At 40.9% G+C, this 25,023-nt stretch overlaps 1 protein-coding gene across 1 annotated transcript in view; it reads left to right on the top strand.

The window, feature by feature from the left end:
• Nucleotides 1-1,504: 1,504 nt before the first annotated feature.
• The window catches only part of LOC139209936 (A-type voltage-gated potassium channel KCND3-like), a 96,326-nt gene continuing 72,807 nt past the window's right edge, over nucleotides 1,505-25,023 (top strand). The window contains exons 1-2 of the mRNA XM_070839845.1: nucleotides 1,505-1,542; nucleotides 2,488-3,667. Of these exons, the coding sequence (XP_070695946.1) occupies nucleotides 2,565-3,667 (1,103 nt within the window). The 5' untranslated portion in view covers nucleotides 1,505-1,542; nucleotides 2,488-2,564. The remainder of the gene's footprint in view (nucleotides 1,543-2,487; nucleotides 3,668-25,023) is intronic.

Below are 25,023 nucleotides of genomic sequence, written 5' to 3' on the forward strand. Positions count from 1 at the left end.
TTTTACCCTCTTATATACCCTCTGAGAATGTATTTTTCAGAGTCAATAGCATGTAAAAAAAAATTATGTTAAAAATATATTATATTTTGACATTTGTTTCACAGATATTAAATTGATTAGAGTTGTATTATGATTTTTCTATCCCTCCCAGTTGGCAACACAAAATTAAATTCCTCAAGCAGGCAGTGAAATTAAGATTTTTAATGATTTGTATTAGTCTTTGAAGCTATAAACAAATTAATTTTGGAATTAATTTTTCTGGTTATATTCCACGATTTTATATCAATTGACAATATGAAAACAATTTAAAAGGCGGAGCTTGTATTGATGAACCTACAGAGAATTATCACTTGATTCTGCTCCCCTCAGCCTTATAAAACTTTATAGTGAGGTTCAGCTCTTTGTTCAGCTGTCTGGCCCACGATTTTACTGTTTATGTTAACTCTCTTTTCGGCTGCAGACACTAAAAATCAACTGCACTCTGCCTGCTCAGCACCAAACGGCAGACATCTAGCTGGTAAACAAAGTGGAGCATTTAGCAGCTACAGAGCCAGATCGCTCCCACAGGAAACCGAAAGCGGCACAGAAAGTGAGCGAAAATTAAACTTACACACGCCTAATGATTGATAATGTTGTTCCTCGACTGCTGCTCGTGTAAATAAGCAACCTTTTTACAGACAAGTTCACCATATCAACTTAAAAGATGTTGCTTGCTTTGGCAGCCCCCAAGTGGCCAAAAAAAATAGATAAACAAAAATAAAAACCACGTGTTGCCAGTTTAATCAAAGACAAATGTGCCCCCAAGGCGGCCTTGTTTTGGGTGCTCTTGAACTCCTCGCTACGCCCCTGCTGAGAGTGTCTCCTTTGGGTAACTCAGCTGGCAGCAGTTGCCTTTGATGTAAAATAAAATTGAGCACACACATTGTGTGAATGGTTGGATGGAGCTTAACCAGTTTTGCCCCGAGGAGAGGAAACCCTTTTGTCAATGAATTTTGAATGATGACGCAGGGATGTATCATAATTTTTTGTTTTGTTTTTCCTTCTTCTTCTTCTTCTTTTTTTTTTTTTTTTTTCTCTCATCAGTGACTAACCTAGTAAACGCAGCTCTGGTCCACAATCCGCCCTGCGCAGAGAGAGAGAGAGAGAGAGAGAGAGAGAGAGCGAGAGCGAGCGCTCCTCCTCCTCCTCCGTGTCTTCCCACCGCTCATCCCGAAAAGCCAACCTGAAGACGGTCTCCACGGCGGAGTCCTCTCATCACTTCTCCCCGCCTGCATAATGGAAACTGAATTAAAACAGCTGTGCTCCGTCCGTCACTGGTACTTTTCCGCTTTCACCTCAGCAGCAGCGTTTGTCTAACGCGGCTCTCTTCTTCGCTATATAACTTCTTCTTCTTCTTCTTCTTCTTTCCTGGTATTGTTTTTTTTTTTTTTTTTTTCCCTCCCTCTCAGACGCGCTCTCAGAAATAACCAAAAAGACCTACGACTTGCAACTAAACTGCTCTGGAGGAAGGTCGCGTTTCTTTGGATGGAGAATTTTGAATCGGTGAGTTGTTGTGTGGCGAAGCTGGAAACACGAGCTGTGTTTAGTTGTCAACCTGTTCATGCTAATTGTATCGCTTTGGCTTAATCCGCGTTCAGGTTTAGTGGCGAATTAGTCACCTAGATTTGAGAGGGAAAAAAAAAAAATGGTTGTTCAGAATCGGGTCATTCTGTCCGAAATCCATTTGTGAATTTGACCTGATTAATCCTCAACTACTCAGATTTCAAATCAAGATGCATCTTGTGTTTTCTAGTTGGAACTCAACAGGTTTTTGGATGTCTCGCCTGCGTTTCTGTCTTAGAAAATGAAAGCCTGAGGAAGGAGGAGTGGAAAGAGTTCCCAAAAAAAGAAAAAAAACCTACCAACATAGCCTATTTTATGCCGCAGTTGCTTTGCTTGCTTGCCTTTTAGTTTGTCCACTATATGAAGCAGTGAACTGTGGTGCTGCTTCTTAACTGTAACTCAATAGAGGGGATGTGAGAAATATCGCCTTAAAGTAATTATGGGGAAGATGATGCTCAGTGGAAATTGCTGCATGTCCCTGTAATCACATGAAAGCTAACTATATTGAATGTATTTGTTATATCGCGCACTGGAAAGGTTTCTCACCTTAAGTGTGATGTTAAATTGTGATGTTAAACTGCATTTCCATTAAAGATACTTTTTTTTTTTGCTGTCTCAGCTAGACTGCCTTGTTAGAATATGAGTTGTGTTGTTGTCTTCATAGTTGCGTCCATTCCCCCTTTTTTCAATGTTTTCAGTAGATCTGTTTCTTCAACGTCACTTTTCTCTCTCCCGCAACTGCAACGTTCATTTATCTGAATTTCTCGTCCTTTTTCTTTAGTATTTCTCGTCATTTGCTCTTCACTCTGTCACCCTGGCATTGTTTAAGCAGTGCTCTTGTCCTTCCTATCCTGACAAACTCCCTCGCTCTCTTCTTCGTTTTAGATGGTGAATGAGCTAAAGTCAAGCTGGTTGTGAAGGTGCTGGACTTGTTCCCCCCTACGCCCCAAGCCGGACACAGCATGGCGGCGGGAGTAGCGGCATGGCTTCCCTTTGCCCGGGCGGCAGCTATCGGCTGGATGCCTGTGGCCAATTTGCCCATGCCAGTGGCGCCCACTGAGAAGAACAAGCGACAGGATGAGCTAATCATTCTTAACGTCAGTGGACGGCGCTTCCAGACCTGGAGGAACACGCTGGACCGCTATCCAGACACCCTGCTGGGGAGCTCAGAGAAGGAGTTCTTCTACAACGAGGAGAACAAAGAGTACTTCTTTGACCGGGACCCTGACGTGTTCCGCAGCGTGCTCAACTTCTACCGCACAGGCAAGCTCCACTACCCACGCTATGAGTGCATCTCTTCCTATGATGAGGAACTGGCTTTCTTTGGCATTGTCCCAGAGATCATTGGTGACTGCTGCTACGAAGAATACAAGGATAGGAAGAGGGAGAATGCCGAGCGTCTGATGGATGACCAGGAGGACAACAAAGATGCTAAGCTGCCCAACATGACCTTCAGGGAGACCATGTGGAGGGCTTTCGAGAACCCCCACACTTCCACCATGGCCCTTGTCTTCTACTATGTCACTGGCTTCTTCATTGCTGTCTCTGTCATCACCAATGTGGTGGAGACGGTGCCCTGCGGCTCGTCGCCCAACCAGAAGGAAGTGCCATGTGGTGAGCGCTACACCGTGGCCTTTTTCTGCATGGACACGGCCTGCGTGATGATCTTCACCGTGGAGTACCTGATGCGCTTGTTTGCTGCGCCTAGCCGCTACCGCTTCATGAGGTCTGTCATGAGCATCATCGATGTGGTGGCCATCTTGCCCTACTACATCGGCCTGGTGATGACTGACAACGAGGACGTGAGTGGCGCTTTTGTGACGCTCCGTGTTTTCCGCGTGTTCCGTATCTTTAAGTTCTCCCGTCACTCGCAGGGCCTACGCATCCTGGGCTACACGCTGAAGAGCTGTGCCTCGGAGCTGGGCTTCCTGCTCTTCTCCCTCACAATGGCCATAATTATCTTTGCTACCGTCATGTTCTACGCAGAGAAGGGTTCAAGCTCCAGCAAATTCACCAGCATCCCAGCCTCCTTCTGGTACACCATCGTTACTATGACAACACTCGGGTAAGAGCAGAGCAGACACCTCTTTTATCTGGTTGCGAGTGCTGTGTGCGTCTGTGCAAGTGCATGGTTGTGTATGCTAGTGTGCGTGGTTGTGTGTTTACAGGGTCTGTGATGTGTGAGTAAATGTTTGATTATGATTCGACTTGAAATGTGTGTCTGACTCTGTGCCCCAAAAACCTACAACTGCTTCAGAAGTCAGTGCCACCCATTCCAAGTACTTTGCAATCTTTTAACATAATGACAGACAGACAGACAGACAGAGAGAGAGAGACAGACAGAGAAAAACATTGGATGGAAAATAGAGAAACAGAGATTATGCCACTACTTTCCTCTTGCCCTGTGGCTAGTGGCAAATATCATTCTGAACTGAAACAGTGACTTTGCATTTTGAGAGCCCTCCTCCTTCACTCACTCTTTCTGAGTTATACTAGTTGCTGGCCTTGAAAATTGAGTGCCTCTTGGTACAAAGGCTCTGATGCGAAATATGAAAATGCTCTCCATTTTAAGAGGCAACTGAGTGGTTCAGATATTTGCGTTTGGGCTACAGGCAGAGATAATTATTGTTATTAACATTAACATTAACATTTTTAAAAGGCATACATGTTTTCATTATTTGCCGAATGCCTAATTGATCTGTAGCCCAGGGCTATTGTAATTGTTTACAAGGTCACAAATTGGCTTTGATTGAGTTTTACAAGATGAACGTAAGGAGCATTTAGATGCACTGGTTCTAACCTGTTTTTCCTTCATATTTATGTCATCATATATCTTCACCAGTTATTTTACGGTAGCAAGGGGACCACACATACATAATTAACTTTACACTGCATACACACACACACAGAGTTCTGTGATGCAGCATTATTAGGCCTAATGGTAATATGTTTCATGTTGTGGCTGCCTGAGTCAGACTGAGAGGCTGACAAATTGCAGCATCCTGCTAAATGTCAGAGTCATGGAGGCCTTAAATGGCTCTGAGCTCATTGCGGTGACACACTTGGCACCCTGTCATTGTGCCCTGCCATTCACAACCTGCCCAGAAGATTTGGTGTTGAGCAGATGTTTGATTCTGGATTGGTTGTTTGGCCTGTGGACAGATGAGTTGTAGCTGTCTTGTGGAAAACAGCGTGGTCCTGTCTGCTCTGTTGTCTGTTCATTTTGTGAGCAGGCAGCAGCTTTGCCGTCCGTACTGGCCAGCAGCCTCTCACTCAGTACCTGTCTCTTCCCACTGGAGTGAGACCTGAGACGCTAAACAGTTCTCCTGTTGCTTACAGTATGATTGTGGAAGAGGAGGGTGTGTGTGTCTGTTTGTGTATTAAGAGGGGGGTAGTCGTTGAGCTTGGCCTCATCAATAAAGCAGGGGCCAGAAGTGGGTGTCAGAGTGACTAATGATGTGGCCCACTGCATCTGCTGACTAATGTAAACCTGCCTGACATTCTGGTCTCTGCTCTTGGTTTACGTCATAAACACACACAAAGTACCCATACACACACACACACAGACAATATTTGACTTTGTACATGTTTAAACAAATAAAGACACATATATGTGTCTATGCTTTTGTGTGCATGTTATAAGATCATGTATTTAGGTTTTCCTTGAGTTGGTCTCTTTCATAATGTCTTCTAGTGAATTTCATATTCATAGAAGTACCATCTTTGTTTAAGTTTTCTCCACTAACTTGAAAAATTGAAAAAAAAAATGCAAAGTATCTTCCCTGTCTGCTCTGCTGCAATTTATACTCATCTGACTAAATAAGTCGAAAGCCAGTTCCCACAGACGATGATCTCTGTGACTTGTTGTCGTCTTGTCTAGGTGCCCCAGGGCTTAGTGCTGTGCTGCTGAGAGAGTGTTGTGCTTTGTTCTCCTTGTGGAGATACTCGTATCATCTGCACTCTCATGTTTAATTTACTGCTTACTTGTAGCTTCGGCACTGGTGTCTGTGCTGCACTCAGTGAAATAGCTTGTCTCTGTGTTTTGATTTTTTTTTTTGTGTATCTATGTGTATATCAGATTGTGGCATTGCAGGTTGTGTGTTCACATGCGCACACACACATGTGCTCCAAAGCACTATGACACACAGCAAGAAGAGTACCTATCTGTGGCACATACATGCTGGTTGCCTGCTGTGGCTTTTTGAGTGCTTTGTTTATCTAATAATAATCCGGCCTGAATCAGAACCCATAATCCCCCTTCAACAATGAGCAATGAAATATCAGGTGAATAGCTTTTTGAAGTGCAGCTCTCCTCTTTCTTCCCAGAAATGGAAGTTGCTTTAATGACAACAGTATGTCAGAAGAGAAGGGAAATGGGCTCAGAGGAGAGGAAGAAAATTAGGCATTGAGAAAAAGACATAAAATCCGGCATCTTTTTATTCCATCTGACTTTTTAGTTGTATCAAAAGCAGATCGCAGGAAGACAAAATTGCAGGGGACATATTTTGGAATAGACTGGCTTTGCTACAAACAAGATAAGAGTCTAAAACCCTCACAAGTGGACCCTTGGGGCTGTGCTGCTCCTTATGAGAAAATGGACAAAAAGAGATTTAACCACCCATGCAAGTTAACAAGCCACCAACCAACACTGCAATCCTTAGAGCCATGCACTCACTCTATAGCAGAGCTAAAAAGCTTAGCTTAAATCCTGCAAATGAGGGGCAGGCAGGCAGAGAGCCACACGGTGGTGGGGCTTTAGCTAAATCAGAGACATTCAGGCAATAGGACCTGTGAGGGATTTTGTTCCCTAGGTTGTTAAACAAATTGATTTTGACCTTTGAGTGATAATAACTTTGAGCATTTGTTATATGTGGTTGAACTTGTATTATAAACTGTTGTCTGAGCGGGGAGAAGGCGGAGAGGGTATTTGTCTGTGTGTGTTAGTGAGACACGCAGCAACTGGTAAACCTCAGCTTTTCATTAGTAGCCCATGTAGACCTCACCTAATTCAAGTCTTTATTCACATCGTGAAATAGACACAAGTAACTAATGAAAGAAAACCTAGATTTAATTGTCCTAGCACGATCCCAGCTCAGCAGTTAGGTTTGTAATGAATCTAACGAGACTTTTTGTCTTTTGTTGTTATTGCGTTTATTCATTATACTCTGTTTAGAGAATTGTTTTGTTTACCTTTGCCACTGGGACCGAGTGCTAATGGCTTCTAAAATAATAGTCTAAAATATTATCATAGTTGAACCTCTAAACATAGTAGCAAATGTTTTCACTTCTTAAAAGGCCTCTGTGCTGATTATCAAGATGAATGAGTCAATGCATGAATTGATTAACATGCCTTTATTTGGCTATTTAACTCTCAAAATCTTCCTCACAGTAGAATATTGATAACTTTTATTCTCTGAAAAATCAACAACAAAGCACCGCAGAGCAACAGGCCTAATATTAACATTAATATATGAAAAATAAAGATGATCTCTAGTCAGTTACAGTTACAAAGCACGTAAGTGCAGAAATATATTTAAAAAAAAAAACAACCAGTGGAACTGCCAGTGGAAACATGTCAACATGTTAATATAACCTGTAAATAAAATGTCAACAATCCTCCTTTTCCCCAACACACCAGAGACCCAGTGTGAATATTGATTTTAAATATTGAAAAATAAGCATGAATCTTAGTCCTCTCCAGTCAGTAAGAGTGTCACATGAATTTGTGCACACTGACTACGGCTCTACCACACTAAAGATGTTTAGATAATGCGAAGCCTCATTGTAAACACACAGTTTGGCCTACATGACACACTTGTGCAGTAGGCGGAGGTTTTTAGTCATGCGATCTTCATATACGGCCTCATGACGCTTCTTTTAATGCTGGAACAGGTTTGTAGTGTTGCCTCTTGTTGTGGCTACAATAGCAAGATATATTCTGCACAATGCCTGACTCTGTCGAGGAACATCTTGTCTAAACTCCTCTTTGCTCCTCATTGACACTCACCTCTTGCTCTTTGGTGTTAAATTCTGCAGAGGCCTTTTTCACACAGTAGGACTGCTAGAATCACAGCGTTCGCTTAGCATTTAACAAGTTGTGTTTGTCAAGTACTCTCTGTTGCACATAAAGTATTTCTTTTAATCGCAGTTTTTGCAAGTTGATAATTGCACCCCATTACATTGCATTGTCGGTTTGAATTTGATTGCTCATTCAGCCCCAGTAAAAACCACCACACATCAGCACTGGTCTGCTGCCATCAGCCGCAGGAACATTACATAATGAGGACTACTGGATATTGACGAAATTTCCTCGGATAGCTCTCTAGCTACCAAGCTACAGCTATGAAAAACATCTACAGCTGTACAGGCTGTTGTCAGCTGACTTACAGAAAATCTCTGTCTCTTAACTTAATGTGAGGGTGATCAAAGACATTTTAACTGGCAGCACTACTGGACCAAAGCCTCTGAGTCAGTGACGGTAATGGGATAGATTTCCATCCGTGACTGATTGGTCAGGGTTAAAACAACAAGATATCTGCTAGCAACATGCTAACATGATATTAGTCAAACAACACTGATTAATCTTTTTATGTTCGCTCTTCGTAGTTTAGCTAGAAGCCTGGTATTTCAGCATGTGGCCTATTGTTTGCTCGCCAGCCAGATCGAAGTTAAAGTGCAATCAAATGGCAGTAATGCAGCTATGAGTGAATCTAGGATTTTCTTTAATTAAAAGATTAAAACTGACCTCCTTATCCACCGGATGGTGAGAGGGGATGAGCATGTTGGGTAGCTGCAGCAGTTAGGACCAGGTGAATAAAACATTTTTTCTAGAGGAGGTCGTGACCATCACCGCTTTGCTATGTCCCTTCAAGTGTCTTTGTCATTTGTCTCGGTGAAGAAGTGCTTTATTTAAAATTAATGTGTGCCACAACCCCCTTAAATGGTGTCCCCGTCCTTATATAATTAGAAATGTTTATTTTGAATATATTTCCATAATCTAAGGATGGTAAAATGGCTGGGGGTTTTTTGTGCAAATTTTCACACTGATCTCCACTGTCATGTCTAAGATTTAATTACAACCTATCATTTGTAATTGTTGTGTAGTAAATTTATAATTGTTTCATATACTAAACAGGGTATATTTGTTGCAGTGCTTCCTTAGAGTGCACTTTATTGCACATAACAAAACATGTCTGCTGTTCTCAATGCATCTTGTCATCGTTTCAGACTCATTTGGCTCGTTTGGTTGTGTTGTAATCATTAGCATAGCCATGACTGAGTATGATTAATATCCTTATCAAAGACCAGCTTCTTTTGATCACTGCTCTTTCAAGATCAATGCACTGCTCTCTGTCTCCCAGACAACCGCACAAGACCTTTCACGTGCACCATTGTTTGCTGTGGTACATGATTTGCGTGTGCATTTAGAAGTGTCCTTGTGTGCATGTGTGTGTCTTTAAAGCATGTATGTGTCTCTTCCCTTTTTCTCAACTCATTGTCACCGAGCTCTGACTTGTGGAGCATTTGTTTTGAAGCCAACAGCTTTTGAAAAACGATGATCAATGCAGATGAGGGAATATTGATCCAAGCAGTAGCGAGAAATCTGGCAGCCATTGTTAGTGCTACTAATTAAAAATGGGTGATGAGAGGATGACTGAAAGATAGCACCTAAATGTGATGTCACTGACCCTCTATTTTGGATTTATGAGAGCAGTTGAGGAAGTAATTTGTCCATGGTGATTTATGTCCTAGTCTGTCCGTAACCTTTTCTTTTTTAAGGTCAGGGTTAGTGGTGATCTTACCTGCACTCATATTAATTAGGAGTTTGGTTAATGACAGGAGCTCGTTAGGACATGGCAATAAATACAATACATTGCAAGTTTTAGAGTCATGGCTACTGTAAATGCAACATGTGAGAATTGTGAGATGATAGCATTTAGCTTTCTTTGTTATCATTTATACGCAACATACTGAAATTTAAGTTGAAATGCAAATAATCTACCCTGTGTGGATACAGTCAGAGCAATTCAATGCACACAAGAAACCATATCAAATTATTTTTTTCCCTTCAATATCTTTCATTTCGTCATTAAATCAAGATAAAATATTCATGAATATAGTAAGAATTATTATCACGGGTTTTCATGGGATTTACTCATGGGGTTTGTATATGAAGATATTCCAGGAAACATTTCCATTTACAGCCACACCATTTGGCAGGCACTCTTATCCAGAGTGACTTCCATTACTCTCAGTATTCATAATTTAGACACCATCAGTACAAAGACAATCACAGTTTTAGAGGGCAGTCAGATCATCTGCGTGATTAGTTGTCCTTAAGGTGCTAAAGAGTGCAAAAGCGTGTGCTAAATGAACCAGCTTAAATGCGTTATCAAAAATGGATTTCATTTTGATTGGCACACATCAGCTTGTCATGTTTCTTTACAGCTAATTTTTTATTTTTTTTGGTAGGAAATGTACAACCACAAACAGTTACTACACATTAGAGCAGCAAACACTACTAGAACTACTTATCACAGCATGTAAAACAAAGCATTGCGTAGGTTATTACCTCAAGCACTCCAGGTACACTCCAGTCACATTAACATGCAGCCCATATGTGGATACCCTATCTGGATGAACAAAAAAACAGAAATTCGTAGCAGCAATATAAATGCAAAAGCCCGTGGATCAGATGTCATTATCCAGATACAGATCACATCTTCTATAATGGAGCTTAGAACACGCCAAGCAACACATCAGCCCAGATACATTATATACCAGACCAGGATGTGGTTCTCTATCCCCAAAAATGCTTTATTACCAATTACATTCTTGAGTGTGTGTATATATAAATATAGAGCTTTTAATCGACCGGTCAAGAGTCAGAGGTTTCACTTCCTGAGAATATTGTCCAGAGGCTTTTTCTGTGGTTAGTAGCTTTTCAAAGGCTTGTTATTTTCATCTTCATGTTTTTCTTTTTTTCTTTTCTTTTAACATCCAATAAAAGCTATGGTACAACAGGCTTCTGGCAAGAATCCAGCAAAGTCTGCAAACCTAAAATGACAGTTAAGAGACTGGAAAGGCTTTGTAACTTAATTTTAATATATCAGGGCTTGTCATGAGTTATGGATTAATTACTCCTCCTTACACACGCTGACAGTGGTGGATGGAATCCAACAACACAACATCAAAACAATCCGAATTCATAATACATAATTGATTTAACAGATTTTTATTCCTGAGGATAATAAAAGCCACACTTGTGTATAATATCTTTGTCATCTCTTACTGGCTGGAAAAAAAAGCTTAAAAGCTACAGTCACCTTTGGCATCAAGCTGGTTTTCATACAACACTGACCTCTAGATGAACTCACTGATGGTGAAATAATTCTTTATGACGGAGACACACATACACACAAAAGAATGTATCAAGAAAAGTGAATCTCAACTTTGACCTCTCAGCTGTTATTCTCCCTCAGTTTGTTTTTCCTTACCCTCCCTCTCCTCTACCTCAGCCTCTCTTCTAGAGTAAAGAGACATTAGGAGGCAATATGCTTTATGCTACTGCCTCTCACCCAGCCCTTTGACCCCTTTTCTCCTTTCCACCACCACTAAAGAAGAAGCACAAGAAAAGAGGTAAAAAAAATAGAAATGTCAGTCCATTTTCACCCCTCTCACCGCTCTCTCTCTCTCTCTGTGTCTCTGACGTGGCTCTTGGGAGGGAAACATCGGTCGGTCACTCTGCTGTTTGCTCCAGACTGAAATCTCGACAGTCGGATGAAATTTGGTGCTGACACTTATTGTCTTCAGATGGTGAAATCTATTTACTGGATTAAAAACAGACCATTCCACTTGTCTCAGACCTCATTTATGATATGATACAGTGCATCAAAAACAAATGGCTTCATGCCTGTCAGCTATAGCCGTACTTTGAGATAATTGTGGTGGGAAAAACAGATAAAATCTTCCATCACGTTTCATGTCTTTTTATGTCATGATAGCTATATACTATATATATCATGATGTAGTATAATAGAATTTTATGGTATTTTCTTCGAGGGTAGAGATCTGGCAATACCGTTTCCACTGCACGAGCCATTCTAGCATGACCTTGTGATCTTGAGAATCCACCTATGGTATGGTTGTTTTTAACCATTTCTTAACTGAATTTACAGAACAATTACTACATTGTGACATGTATTGTTACTGTGATACAAAATTACAAATTACGTGTACTGCGATAGAATATTGTGGCCATGTCGCCCACCCCTATGTTAAGCTGAGTGAAAGATGTTGTTTGGGTTTTTTTGCCCCACTAGTGGTATGAATTTTCTTCTTAGATTAGATTAGATTAGACTTTATTGATCCCCCATAGGGGGAAATTTACATATTACAGCAGCAGCAGAGATAAGCAGTAATAGAGAGAAAATAAATGAAATAAACAGTAGAAAAATAAGCAACAGTAAATAAATATAAATTGTAATGAGAATAAATAAATATTTACACTTTTTAATGATTTTTTTCAGTATGTTGTAATGCTCATTACAGACTAGCTGTAGACCTTTTTATTCTTGTTTCTCTTTGACTTTTTCACCATCAGTCACTACATCCTAACCTTTGCTACTTTTGTTTCCTTGTTTTCTTTTGAACTTATGAGTAACCTGAGGCTGCATGTGTGCATGTTTGTATGTCTGCCCACGTTGAAGTAATGCTTATAATGTGTTTGGTGTGTTTGTAACCCACTGGGAAGGCACATGTTTAAAGGTTTAGCATGTTCTGTTCTCTAACCCGGTGTAATTTTTTGAAGTAATTACGTGCCTCTACATTTAGCTTATGTGCTTGGCTGCTGATTGTGTGATATCGAGGCTGTTATAAAGGCAGAAAAATCACTAAAGTAATTTTCCAGGTCTGTAATTCCATGTACACAGCAATAACTCAGTATTTTCGTGTTCTGCTCATACCAGTGAATGTAACTTACAGCTGCCTCAATTACCAATGAGGACACTGTTTCCATTGTCTGCACCAGTGCTCAGGGGCAGGTATCACAAATCTAAATCTAAACATGTTTAAAATGTGCACCTAAATGCAAGTGTGAAATGGTTTGGTTATGTTTTTGGCCTTCTTTGCTCTTGAATGGTCTAAAGAACAAACTCCTTCGGTATAACAAAACCAAGAAGTATAACAGCAGTATGACATAAGACCAAAGATGAAGTGATATTCAGATTAAAACTATTGATTTTATCAGCATTTAATTTGATGGTGCTGGAATCCAACTACATAGATGTGGCGAAGATGGAATAGTGGCCCTGCAATCTCGATTTCAGATAGGGGCTTGAACATATTATCATAAATGAAATAACATATGCTATGTTGCTTTGCTGCTCCTAAGAAGACAGGCGTGGAAAACAAGACTGAGAATCCATAGCCATGCTAGCAGCTCTGTGACACTCTACTTCGCCCTAGGGGGGCTTTCAACCAAATGCTAATGTTTGCATGAACATTTTGACCTGGTGGTGGTGCTAAATGAAAAGTCAATGGATTACTATAGTCACTAAAATTTGGCCTGAGGGGGACCTGGATTTCTGTACCAAATGTCATGGCAATCCGTCCAACTGCTGTCAAGATGCTTAATTCAAAAGAGATTATCAAAGTCATCAGTATTCATCATCGGGGGGCCCTTGAATGTCTGTAAAAAAGTTTGTGCCAATCTGTGAAGTAGATGTTGAGATATTCACAAGATAAGTGCAAACACTGACCCGATGGTGCTAGAGGAAAAGTCAAGGGATCATCAGAGTTGGAAGGATTCATTCTTTTGGGATCGTGAATATCATGGAATCCATCCAGTAGTCAGACATAAGTTGCTGCAGGCATGATTCAAAATGACTTGTGGTTGGCCATTTTTAATATGATTTTACAGATTACCCATTTTGAATAATGAATAATGATGGATTAGTCACATTTGGTTAAGCAGCAGTAACATAGTGTTGATGGCTTACAAAGCTGTTGCACCAATGAGCCCTCCTTACTGTGACCTCTAGCAGTCCTTGACTACAGCAATAGCTGGAAAAATGTTAATATTTTGCAGGGTTGAAAATTTGAACCTCAAAAGAAATCTGCAAACGGTAACCTCTATAAACTGTAACCTCTATATGAAGAATGAATAAGATTGAATATATCAAAAAGAAGGAATGTAGAGCTGGTACCCGCTGTTTGTGTTTTTCTGTTTGAGGTCATGTAAGTCAATACTGCACACCAGTCTGCCTTCCAAAATCTGCCACTGAAATGATTCTTTTCAGCTCTGCTAGATGCTCGCTCAGCCCCCCGTCTTGTTGTCAGTATATATTTTACCCTCTTTTCATGCAGAGATCTGGATGGTTGCCCTTTTTTTTTTTTTTTTTTTTCAAAAGAGATATTGAGTGCCAAGCCTTTCAAGCTTTTGCAAAATGCATTTACCTGGCCACCTGTCAGCAAAGGGGGAGTTTGTTGTGGCCAATGTGACTGTGAAGGGTAATTGACAGGGAGGGTCTTTCAGTGAGGTATTTCAAGCATGTGCTTTGTTTTACCACCCCCTTTTTTCATTATTGACGTGCCATGCATGCAAATACTGCCCTGTCATAGGACACTGTGTCCTGACTAACTCCATTTCAACTAACTGGGCGAAAGTGATTGGAGTGATGCTCAAGGTGTTGAAGGAAAAAAAACTGTATGTCAGACGTGTGAACATTTCATTATAGGAACTATTTCTTTCTCCCTCTCGTTCTATCTTCCTCCCTCCCTTCCCATCTCTCTCTCACTTTCTGTCACAGCTGATTGCCTTCAGCTACGGTCCTTCCAAGCCGACCACACTTGTGCCCACTCCTCCAATTCAATTACCAGCAGGCTCTTAGTGAGGAGCCTGAAAATGAGTCAGTGATTATCAGTTTCCAGGGTGTTTAGCAGCATCCTGAACAACTGATGGCTGCTGCCCACCGAGTGGGTCTAAACCCCCTCTTATCATTTCCTGCAGCATTCACACTTTTGTTTGTGAAGTAAGGGGGTGGACTTGTCTGTGCAAACATATTAAGGCTTTTTGCCAATTTTTACTTGCATGGGTCTAGGGATGGCAGTGCCGGTCTGTCACTCAGTCGGTCTGATGCTTTGGTCCAGACTAAAATATCTCAAGAAGTATAGGATGGATTGCCAAATAATTTTGTACAGACATTCATGGTCTCCAGAGGATGAAGCTTATATAATGTTGGTGACCCCACCAGTTGGCCAAATGTTATTTGTTCAATACTTTGGTTTATGACTTGGTGTTTACTGCTGATTAGCAAATGTATGTTAATCTAAGATAGTGAAAACATAATACCTGCTCAACAGCTGCATGTCAGCATTGTCATGATGTGAATTTTAGCATGTTGACGTTAGCGTTTACTGCAGTACAAAGCACAGCTGTGCCTAAGAACAGCCTCACAGAGCCTCTAGCTTCGCTGTACTCTTGGTCTTGTTTACTTGTATTTCCTGTTGCTAGAAGATGAATTACATTCCTGTAATCACAATGTCCCCGGTTCAGTTCCAGCAGGGAACCTTTGTTTCATGTACGCCCTACAGATTTCTTGTGTATTTCTACTGTCCTCTATGCAACGAAGGCACAAGTGCCAAAAATGGTAACACTAAGTGAGGTCCTCTTTCTCTGAATCCCTCAAAATATGAGCCCTGTGAAGTGAAGGGAAGCGAAGAGAAAATTAAAAAGAAAATGCAGAGAAGTTGGATATTATACAACAGAATACATCAAATTTATTAGAAAAACAACAAGCATTTGAACATGATTTTCATTTTCTTTTAATAAAAAAGCCCCTAATGTGCTTCATCTGTAAGTTGTATAAACGTTAACTCTCCCTTGGTTTGATTTCACTATATTGCATGAATAAAAGCTGATTTACGTGGACAATTACACCATCACTTAGTAATGCATTGTTGTAGTTGTTTTATTGGAGTGGCCCTTGATTTAGCTGCCTGTGAGCAAACACCAGAATGTAAACAATTATGGATTAGACAGTATTGTGTCCACTGGGCAGACACACTCATTACTGAGTGGATAATGGGGGCTGAAGTGAATGTGAGTGATAGTTCTCCATATATGTAGGCCAAGTTATAGAAATAAATCGCCTCTCATTTCCCTGTAGAGAATGTGATAAACGCTGTCTGAATGACTCTGATTAATCTTCCCAGAGTCGCAGCCAAGTCTTTTGAACAGGTAGACGTCATTGTTCCATTTTTTTTGTGCTCTCACTCTCGCACTGACATACATGCATTTTTGTCTCACTCACACACTCTGTCTGTGTGCATCTACGGCTTTCTGGGCGTACTGCAATTCATAAACTGTGTTCTGTGCTGATTACCCAGGGTGACAAAAGCAATTGTTCTGCTACACTAAATCTGTGTGGATTAATGCTTGTCTCTGGAGCAGTTCCCTCTGTTCTAGTGTATGTGTGTCTATGTGTGTGCAGGTTGTCCTCTCTTCTCCCCTCCTCTCCACCCTGACGGGCTTCACTTAGGATGAGCTTCCTGAATTCCTTGTCATGGCATTTGATTGGCTGCAGTGTATTCAACAACGTGTGCTCCTCTCAATGGTTAAACATTGTGCCCAATACTGGTATTACATCAGAGTTGTCCTACAGTGTATTGTCATTCTTGTGTCAGTACATGGACGTAGGACGTGTCCTTCGCAAAGCAAGGAATCAACTTTTTTTTTTGATCCAGATGTCTTTGAGGGATTACCCATGCTGAGGGATTAACCCTGCCATGTGCCATTTGACAGCGCCAAGCACTGGGAAGACCATAAAAGTCAAGTCATGGACTAACACCATTAATAGATTTCAGTAAGCCTTTTTTCCCTTTAGAAGTTAACCGGTAGCAATATTAATTCAATTTCCAAACCCCTCTCGTGAGTAACCCGTCTTTTACCTCTCTGTGAGGAGCAAGGCCATGGTCCGCTGCCGCTCAATAAGAAGCATCCTCAAAGGATTTTCACCAGCTTCATTTCACAGGAGACAATCTGCATTATGTTTTAATCTTATTAGCATTGAATTAACACCACATCAATGACCTGCTCAAAACAGAGAGCTTATAAGTCCAGCCAGTTTTCAGCTGATATGCAAAACAGATTTAGAAGCACTTCTCAAGGCAAGGCTACCACTTTACTGTGGGTAACAAATCATGCTGAATGCACCATAAGGAAACCACTTCAGCTGTTGAGGGGAGATGGCCCATAACCTTGATATCGTATACATGAACAATACACTTCAATCCTGCACATGAGGGACAATTGAAGACATGCGCAGCGTAAGCAAATTGATTTTGTTTCTCTGCAGAGGCATGTTGGGTAGGACATAACCTCAATGTCCATATGATGAAGTCTATCCTGGAAATATGTTGCCGTTAAATATATAGTGGGCAGTTTGAGTGTGAGGAAATGGGATGATAACATTCAGTGCAGACAAATTCAAAACCCTAGTATCTATTTAATACTGTGTTGCTCATTTTATACCATAAATCATGTTAGTTTAGATGTCATTTTTTCTAGATAAAGAAGTAAGAGATTTAATTTTGCAGGGAAATGCTAAAGATCTCAGTTGCATGTGTAATCTTAAATGCAGTCTCACTTTATCGTTCGGCTCTCATCTCCTTTCTTTCTCTGTTTTCTCTTTATAACACATTGGATCTTAACTCTCTTATTCACCTCATCACTGTCTCTGCCCTTCATCGCTCTTTTATCTCCACCTAGAGTACAAAGTAATGCCGATGTTGATATATATACATATACATACGGCATCATGTGTTTTAAAAGTGGAACATGTGCGGTCCACAAGAAGCACGGAAATCCTCTCTCTCTTTCTGCCTCCTTCTCTGTCTCTTTCGCACACACACTCACACAACGACTTTCAATCCGCGTTGCTGCAGTGCACAGGCAGATCATCCACTCAAACCAGGCTATATTACAATTAATTTATCAGAGTTTGTGCTCTGCGCTCAATAGCCTTGGGCACATGTAGACACACAGCAGGGGAATCTCATCTCCCCAGCATGTTTGTGAGGTGAAAGAGAAAATTATCTACCGTTCATTATTAATACTACGAAAGTGAACAATGAGGAGGAGAGGACCGAAGCATACGAACTTAAAAACCCCATTGGTCTGCTCTTGGCCTCTATGAAATGCATAAAAATAGCTGGTGCGCAACCTAATCGCAATTTCAGAGCGTATTCTTGGTAATGAGTGGAAAAAACACTCAGCAGAGTCTTTACTTCCATTAAGTTAATACAGAAATTTACCTCTGCTGCTATGGTATGAGAATTAACTCTTAAACACTTCTTTATAAAGGGACTTACTGCTGACAACACTGTATGGAAAGATGGTAACTAATGTAGGTAACTTTAAATCTCCTTTAAATTTATATGGCACTATATCATGCTTCAGGCAGATTTAAAAATAGCAGGAACAATGAACATGGGTCACATGACCAATGGCAATAGTCAAACTGTATTCTATATAGCACTACCACTGCCAAAGAGTTATTTTTACATAATTCTTCCTATAAACCCAACAAATGTACTTGATAGTACAAAATCCTCCAGTTTCCTGAGTAAGCTGCAAAACATGCCACCTCTGTAAACACTTTTACAACAATCTCATGCAGAAATAAAAACTTGCTTATAATAGAAACCAACATTTTTTCTCCACTTTATCCCTTACCTTATATGTGAATTGGCTTCGTCAAACATTTTCCCCAAGGCACGCCGGAATGAAATAGTGTAATCTAGTCCATTATAAAAATAACACTAATAACACATGTCTTTGAGTGGTGAGATGGAAAATATGGGAATAAACAAGTATTTCCATCTGCTTATGCAGAATAGACAGCTTCTTTGAGATTTGATGGCACAGTCTTGTCATTCATTGAATACCAGCAAAAGGTGAATTCCTTTTAGTGACTCATTGAGGTGGAATTATCACAACAGCAGTGAAAATGTCATGTTACTTTTTCCAAATACATTATTTTCTTATCGCGGTTTAACCCTAACAAGCGCTCCAACATGGCTGTTAGACATTAGATTTTTGTCTGCATTTCTGACGTTATGAGTTACTTGTCAGAAATAAAAAGACACAAACCCTGTTGCCCACCATAAGAGGATCAATATCCCCGCATCCCTTTACTTTACAATTTGCACAGCACTCTACCATCCTCCTCTACAACCAGCATTTTGCATGCTGAGTGAGTTGTCTGCGTGACTAAAACACCAGCACCGTCCTTTGGGATTCATCCGTGCAATCCAGGTTCCTATCCACTCGCATTACCACTGTGGCTAATCAGTGTTGGACGGTGATGATAGCGGCAGCCTAATGGGTGGATACAGATCTGACTGCGGTGATGGATGTTGTGGTCAAGTGCTTTGGACCATAATGAATGTTCCCAGGCCAGGTGGACCAGGCTGGCAGCAGGTGGCTGTAAATGGAGGAACAGCTTTCCGATAGTTCCCTCTGGCTGGGTGTATTTTGGCCGTACGCACCTCTAGATGCTCTCGCCTCTGTATCTCCATGAGCTCTAGTTTATTCACACATGATTTGATTATTTGCATGTATGTGTAACCCCAAGTAATCAAAAGCAAATTGTCAAGAGAGAAGAGCAGTTTTGAGGCAAAATGACAGAGAGAAGAGAGACACCAATACATCACACAGCTCCAGAAGTGTGGAGGCAGTGTTTCTGTGTTGGTTGTGCTCTAGCTGTACCGTAGGGGAGCTGTGACTTTTAAACAGATGCAGATGAGGCCTTGGCTGCTATAATTAGCAGAGGCTGGATTGTGAGTTGCACATTTCAACTTTCACTTCTTTGTTACCAGTTCCTCTGCCACAGCATTTCCACACAGCTAAAGTGGAGCTTACACCTGCTTGGAGGCTTGTAAATGTTAGGTGTCTTGTGACTCCATGTTGCTGTTAGTTATTAGTGAGTTTGACCAGTGTCGTTTGTACTGTCACAACACAGAAACAGAGAGGATGCAAGAGGAGTGGAATTGTTGCCTAGATGAGATTGAAGTGTGCAGGCTGTTGCCAGTCAAACCAGGAGAGAGAGATATTGAAGCGGAAAGGGCAAAGATGGTCAGGGAGTAAACCGAAGTTTTCTGGGAAAATGGAACAGAGATAGAAAAGGGGTTTTCTGTGTGTTTGTTTGCACACGTCTGTGTGTGTTTTTTCTTTTCTTGCAGAGCAGCTCTTAGCTGTAAAACTTGGCGTATGCTCCCGTCTCCAGCCGTGAGGTCATTGATGTGTGTTCTATACAGAAGGCATGCTGGGAAACAGTAACAGATTTGAGCCAGGCCCCATAGACAAGCAGACTGATACCAAGAACCTGGCCAAATGCTTTTAGAAATTCACAGATGGCTGCTATTGAGGGCTTTACCGTTCCAAATGTGTGTATGCACATGTTTGTGTATGCGTACCTGTGTCTGTCTGTCTGTCCATGCATGCACATGTGTGAGGTTGTAGGCAAAGATAAAGTGAGAGGAATGCATTCAAAGTTGCTGAGTATCTTCTGCAGATTCAAATTCAGGATTTCAAGATTGTGCAAAAGCATGTTATTTATGAGCTTCAGTCTCCTCAGCGTGCCGATGCTTGTTGGCCTAGCCAGTCACATTGTGTGCATGCCATCAAAGACTATCAAATATTCTGTGTTTGTCCTAAAATATCAGCTGATATTTGTGTTGCTTTTCAGAAAGGTTTCTTTTTCCTCTCAATTAATGTTACTTGTTTACATCTTATTCCTCTTAACCAGATAGAGTGAAACGGCGTGTAAATCCTCACTTTCTTTCACCTGCGCTTGTTGTTCTTTGACTACAGACTTTATTGTTGTAACTTTTTTTCTGTCATGATTGCCCCCATATCTTTAGGTTATACACCTTAGCTTGAGCCCAACAAGACCCAAGGGTGTTGACACATTCAATATGAAGCAAGTTGTTCAGAAATGTCTCAACAACTAATGGATACTGGAACTGGCTGGATTGCCATGAAATTCGGTACAAACATTCATGCCCTCCTTAAGATGAATTGTAATAATTTTGATGATCCTGTAACTTTTTCCATTATCTATTTTGACCTGCCACCATCAGGTCAAAATTTCTCTCTGTCGAATACTTTACTTTATAACCTGCAAAAGTAATAACATCCCCATCACTTGCAGCTGTACTTACTGTGCTAAATAGGAAATGTTAGCATCCTCATACTTAACTAGCACAGTGAACATGAATAATATTAAACCTATGAAAAAGGAGCTTGTTAGCATTGTGGATGTGAGCATGTTAATCGGTGTGTGCCATGCAAACGTGTGGCTGTTGAGACCACGGGTCTTGTTATTTTGTGTTATGCATTGAATATTAAAATTGCCATGATACACTTCTCACAGTGTAGACTAATAATTTTGTCTGAATTATTCCCTCCCTGCCAGTCAAGCTCAGTTCTGTTGTTTGTGCATGACCCCCCCCCCCCCTCCAGAGAATGATTCAGAGAGACGGAGACAGAAAGGGACAAGAGACGGTCTCCATCGGAGACAGATGCAATTATGATTAGACCAAAGTCAGAGGACGGTGCAATTCATCAGGCCATTTATGAGAGGATGATCAGATAAATGCTTTAGTAAGTGGAGGCCAGTCACAGCACGGGGTGATTGATGTGATAGCCATATAATCCAATAAGTGATTGTGGCCCCTGCACTGCATTACAAACAAAAGATGTATCGCGGTAAGTGAAGCCATATTTTGGCCAAAATAGATCTGACTTTTTTCTGTACTATCACTCATAGGAGTAGTGTAGTATACAGTGTCCGATTTATTGTGTTTATCATGGAGTTTTAGAAATTGTCTGTATCTGTTACTGTTTGGATGTTTTGATATTGCGCCGCGATTGGGATTTATTGATTGATGTCACTTAATCCACCTCTGGTGTGTGACTGTGTGTGCGTGTAGCTCTGCGCCTTCTCCTCCAAAGCCCAATCATTTTGGGATTAACAAGTGATTGAATGGCTTTGTGGATATAATCCTGATTTGATTTCATTATGATATGATTTTTTTTTCATACTGCTGCTTCCTTAGTGCACTCAATTTAATTTCAACACATTCAATTTACTTGGTTTTATGGAGGCTTTCGCCACCTTCGGCTCCTGACGGGAAGAAAATATTGGGGGCAACAGTTATCTTCAGCCACCCATCTGAAAAATTGACTGTAATTATGTTAGTTGTAGTAGTTTTATTTCTACAGAAGTGCAATTTAATGATAACGGGCAAAGTTTATATTTAAGTGTTGACTTTCAAAAGTGAGAATGCACAGAATAGATTTATCATAGCCTGCCGAGGCCTCTCTTTTCTGTGATTTGAACACCTATTGGCATATATCACACATGGAGGCTAAAAATAGAAACCATCCACACTCCCATCATCAGCCCCTCTCTTTCTACAGCCTCCCCTCCCTGCTGTTATCTCCCTTTTCTCAACACATCCCTCTCTTTCTGTCTCGTTCCCACCCCCTTTACATTCATACAGCACAACTCTCACACACCGCCATGCTGAATATATACGCTTTGTGAATATCTATATCAATCTATTTATATATTATACAGTTCCTCTGTGTGTATAGTGCAAGACACAGTTGCGCACATGTGAGTCGAAAAGCACACACGAATATGAAGTGTTATCAGGGTTCTTTTTAGGTGTCATATTTTTAAACATGTCATCTGCTGCTCGGCTGTTTGCGTTTCCCTGGTAACCCTAGGCTGTAAATGAGAATTATGTACGTAGTTATAACACACGCACACAGACAACCACGCACACACACCCACGCGCACACAAACACACACACACACACACACACTCATGGCTGCAGCAGCAGAGATTCCCACCTAAGAGGATCAGTGGTGGAGTGTTAAGATTCCTCTCCTCCATTTTCATTGTATCCTAATCCCCAAATTTGCTCCAAAAATGTATCTCCATCTGTTTGCTTGTCACTATCTCCGTCTTTCTCTCTTCTCTGACTCTCATTTATTTTCTCTTGTAATGGCAGCTGGATGTGTTTAATTACGGAGGTGACCTGATAAAACAGTGTCGCAAGTGTTTCTCTGTATTCCTCCATCTCTTCTCTCTTCACGAGCGAAGATGAGTCAATCAAGCTATTCTTCACTCTGCACAGCGCATCTGATTAATACACAGTGACTCACTTTGTGTGCCCTCTGTATACATCAGACACCTGTTGTGGCTCTAATTGAACAGTGTGACTGTTCATCATGATCAGATTGTGATTCACATGGCTATATATGACCCAACCTTTGTGAACCAGAGGCAGGAACCAGCTGTTGCCCCGGATACCTGTTTGCTTTCACAAGGCCCCTTTGTCAGCTTTTGGTTGGGGTTTGGGTTGCTGCATGTGTGAAACAAATTGGACGTCCACTCCTTGGTCCATTAGTTCTGAGCTGCCTATTTGTTTTCCTGGTATCTTTGTCTTGTGCCTCCTCTCCTACGTGTCTTTATAAAGAAGTGTATGCACGTGTTTATGTGTGTGAATGCCTCCCTACAGGCTCCTCTCTGCTGATGACTGCACTGGCCATTTCCCTCTGAGGCTCTCCCTGGATGACAAATTCACACATCCGTTATCAGCCTCCTCTTTTTCACAAAATCAATAGCCTCCCCTCAGTTTTCTCTGCATATATGGGATGCTGTTGCTGCAGTTTCTTTTCACAGTGTGCACACAATGTTGTGGATACCCACAGCTTGCCACACACACACGCAGAAACACCTTAAAGCATCTCTATGTAACTCTTGCTGAACACCAGGCACTGTAGCCACAAGTCACAGTGACAATATAATGTTAATTGCCAAAATGTTGCATAACAGAAGCACACAGTCAGTAAGTCGGCAAACTCACTCCGAGTTATACAACAATATCTATCTAAAGTTTTCTAATATTAGCCACAGTGAGCTACTGGTCATACCAGATCGGGTAAAGCTGTTTCTTTTTTTCTTTATTGGATTAAGCTAGGGTTACTTTTGTTGCTCTTAAAATAAACTTTTTTATTTGTAAAAGTAGCAATTAAGGTGGTAGGACCCTGTAGCAATTCAGCTGTCAGAGGCTAAAGAGTCTCTTACGGCATCAGGTAAATATCTGACCACTGCCACAGTTGAATGAAACACCTGTCAGATACACACAAGCGTTTCTGTCTCATGCATCCTTATTTTGAAGATGTGAAGTAATGGAGGAAGATGAGAATAAAGGGAAGGTAGGAAAAATAATGACGTAGTGGAGAAGGTTATATGCACATGAAAGATGCACAGGATGCTGACTGAGTGCCATTGTTGCTGAAAGCAGCAGACGGGCATAAAGATACCTCCAACGTCATATAAAGAACGAATGGCTACATGAAACATCTATCATCGCTCTGTCTTTGCATCTTACTGTATTGCCACCATTTATTATTCATCAAGCACAGAGAACGGGCAGCTACAGACATGATGAGTGTACTGTCGGTGATAGAAGGGAGACAGTACAATAATGCACACAGACACACACACACACACACACAAACGCTTGTAGAGTATGAGTATATACAGTACATGTATGAACATACTTGTATTATGCATGTATAGTGATTCAACACACAGGATGTTCATTTTTTGATTTCTGCACTGCAGCAATGAATGGTGAAAAAGTTTAACATGTCGCATTAAATATGAGTCTAATTGAACCATGTAATGAAGTCAATCCTCTTCATGACTTTATGCACAAAAAAAAATGCAAGTGTGCGTTCATGTTGTATGTGTGATGTGTTATTGGTTGTGCATGATGCGTTGTGGTTTTGTTGCCATTAAAATTCAGCCCCTTCATCATTTTGCATCGTCACCCAACTCTCACGGTAGGAGTAATTAATTTCACACCAGTGCTATTGAGGAAGACATGGATAATGTGCCAAAGCTGACTTGCTCAGTGTGAGCATTCACTTCACAACATGGAACCAAAGACTGATTACTAATAATATTTACTAATTTTCCAGTGGATATGGTAACTTAAAAACACACTGATCCCAGCAGTTTGCCGCTGTGCGAATCAATTACCCTCTGTCTTAATGGGTGGAAAAGAAACTTAAAGTGTTTGAAAATAATAATTTACTATAACTTCGAGTAATCATGGTGTGTTATTCACAGTATGTGTGTAGAGTTCCAGTTCAGGGGTGACAATTTTCTAACAGTGGTAGGTAGTTAGAAAGAGAAAGAAACTGAGAATAAGAGCCTTCAAACTACACCCACCCAATGCTGCCACCAACAATGCTGCCAACCACATTTCATAATTTTTCTTTTGTGCATGCAGCAATTCACTGGTTTCTCATCCTCAATTTCTTCCTCTCTTTC

This window comes from Pempheris klunzingeri, chromosome 11 (genome assembly GCF_042242105.1).
Source record: "Pempheris klunzingeri isolate RE-2024b chromosome 11, fPemKlu1.hap1, whole genome shotgun sequence".
NCBI lineage: Eukaryota > Metazoa > Chordata > Actinopteri > Acropomatiformes > Pempheridae > Pempheris > Pempheris klunzingeri.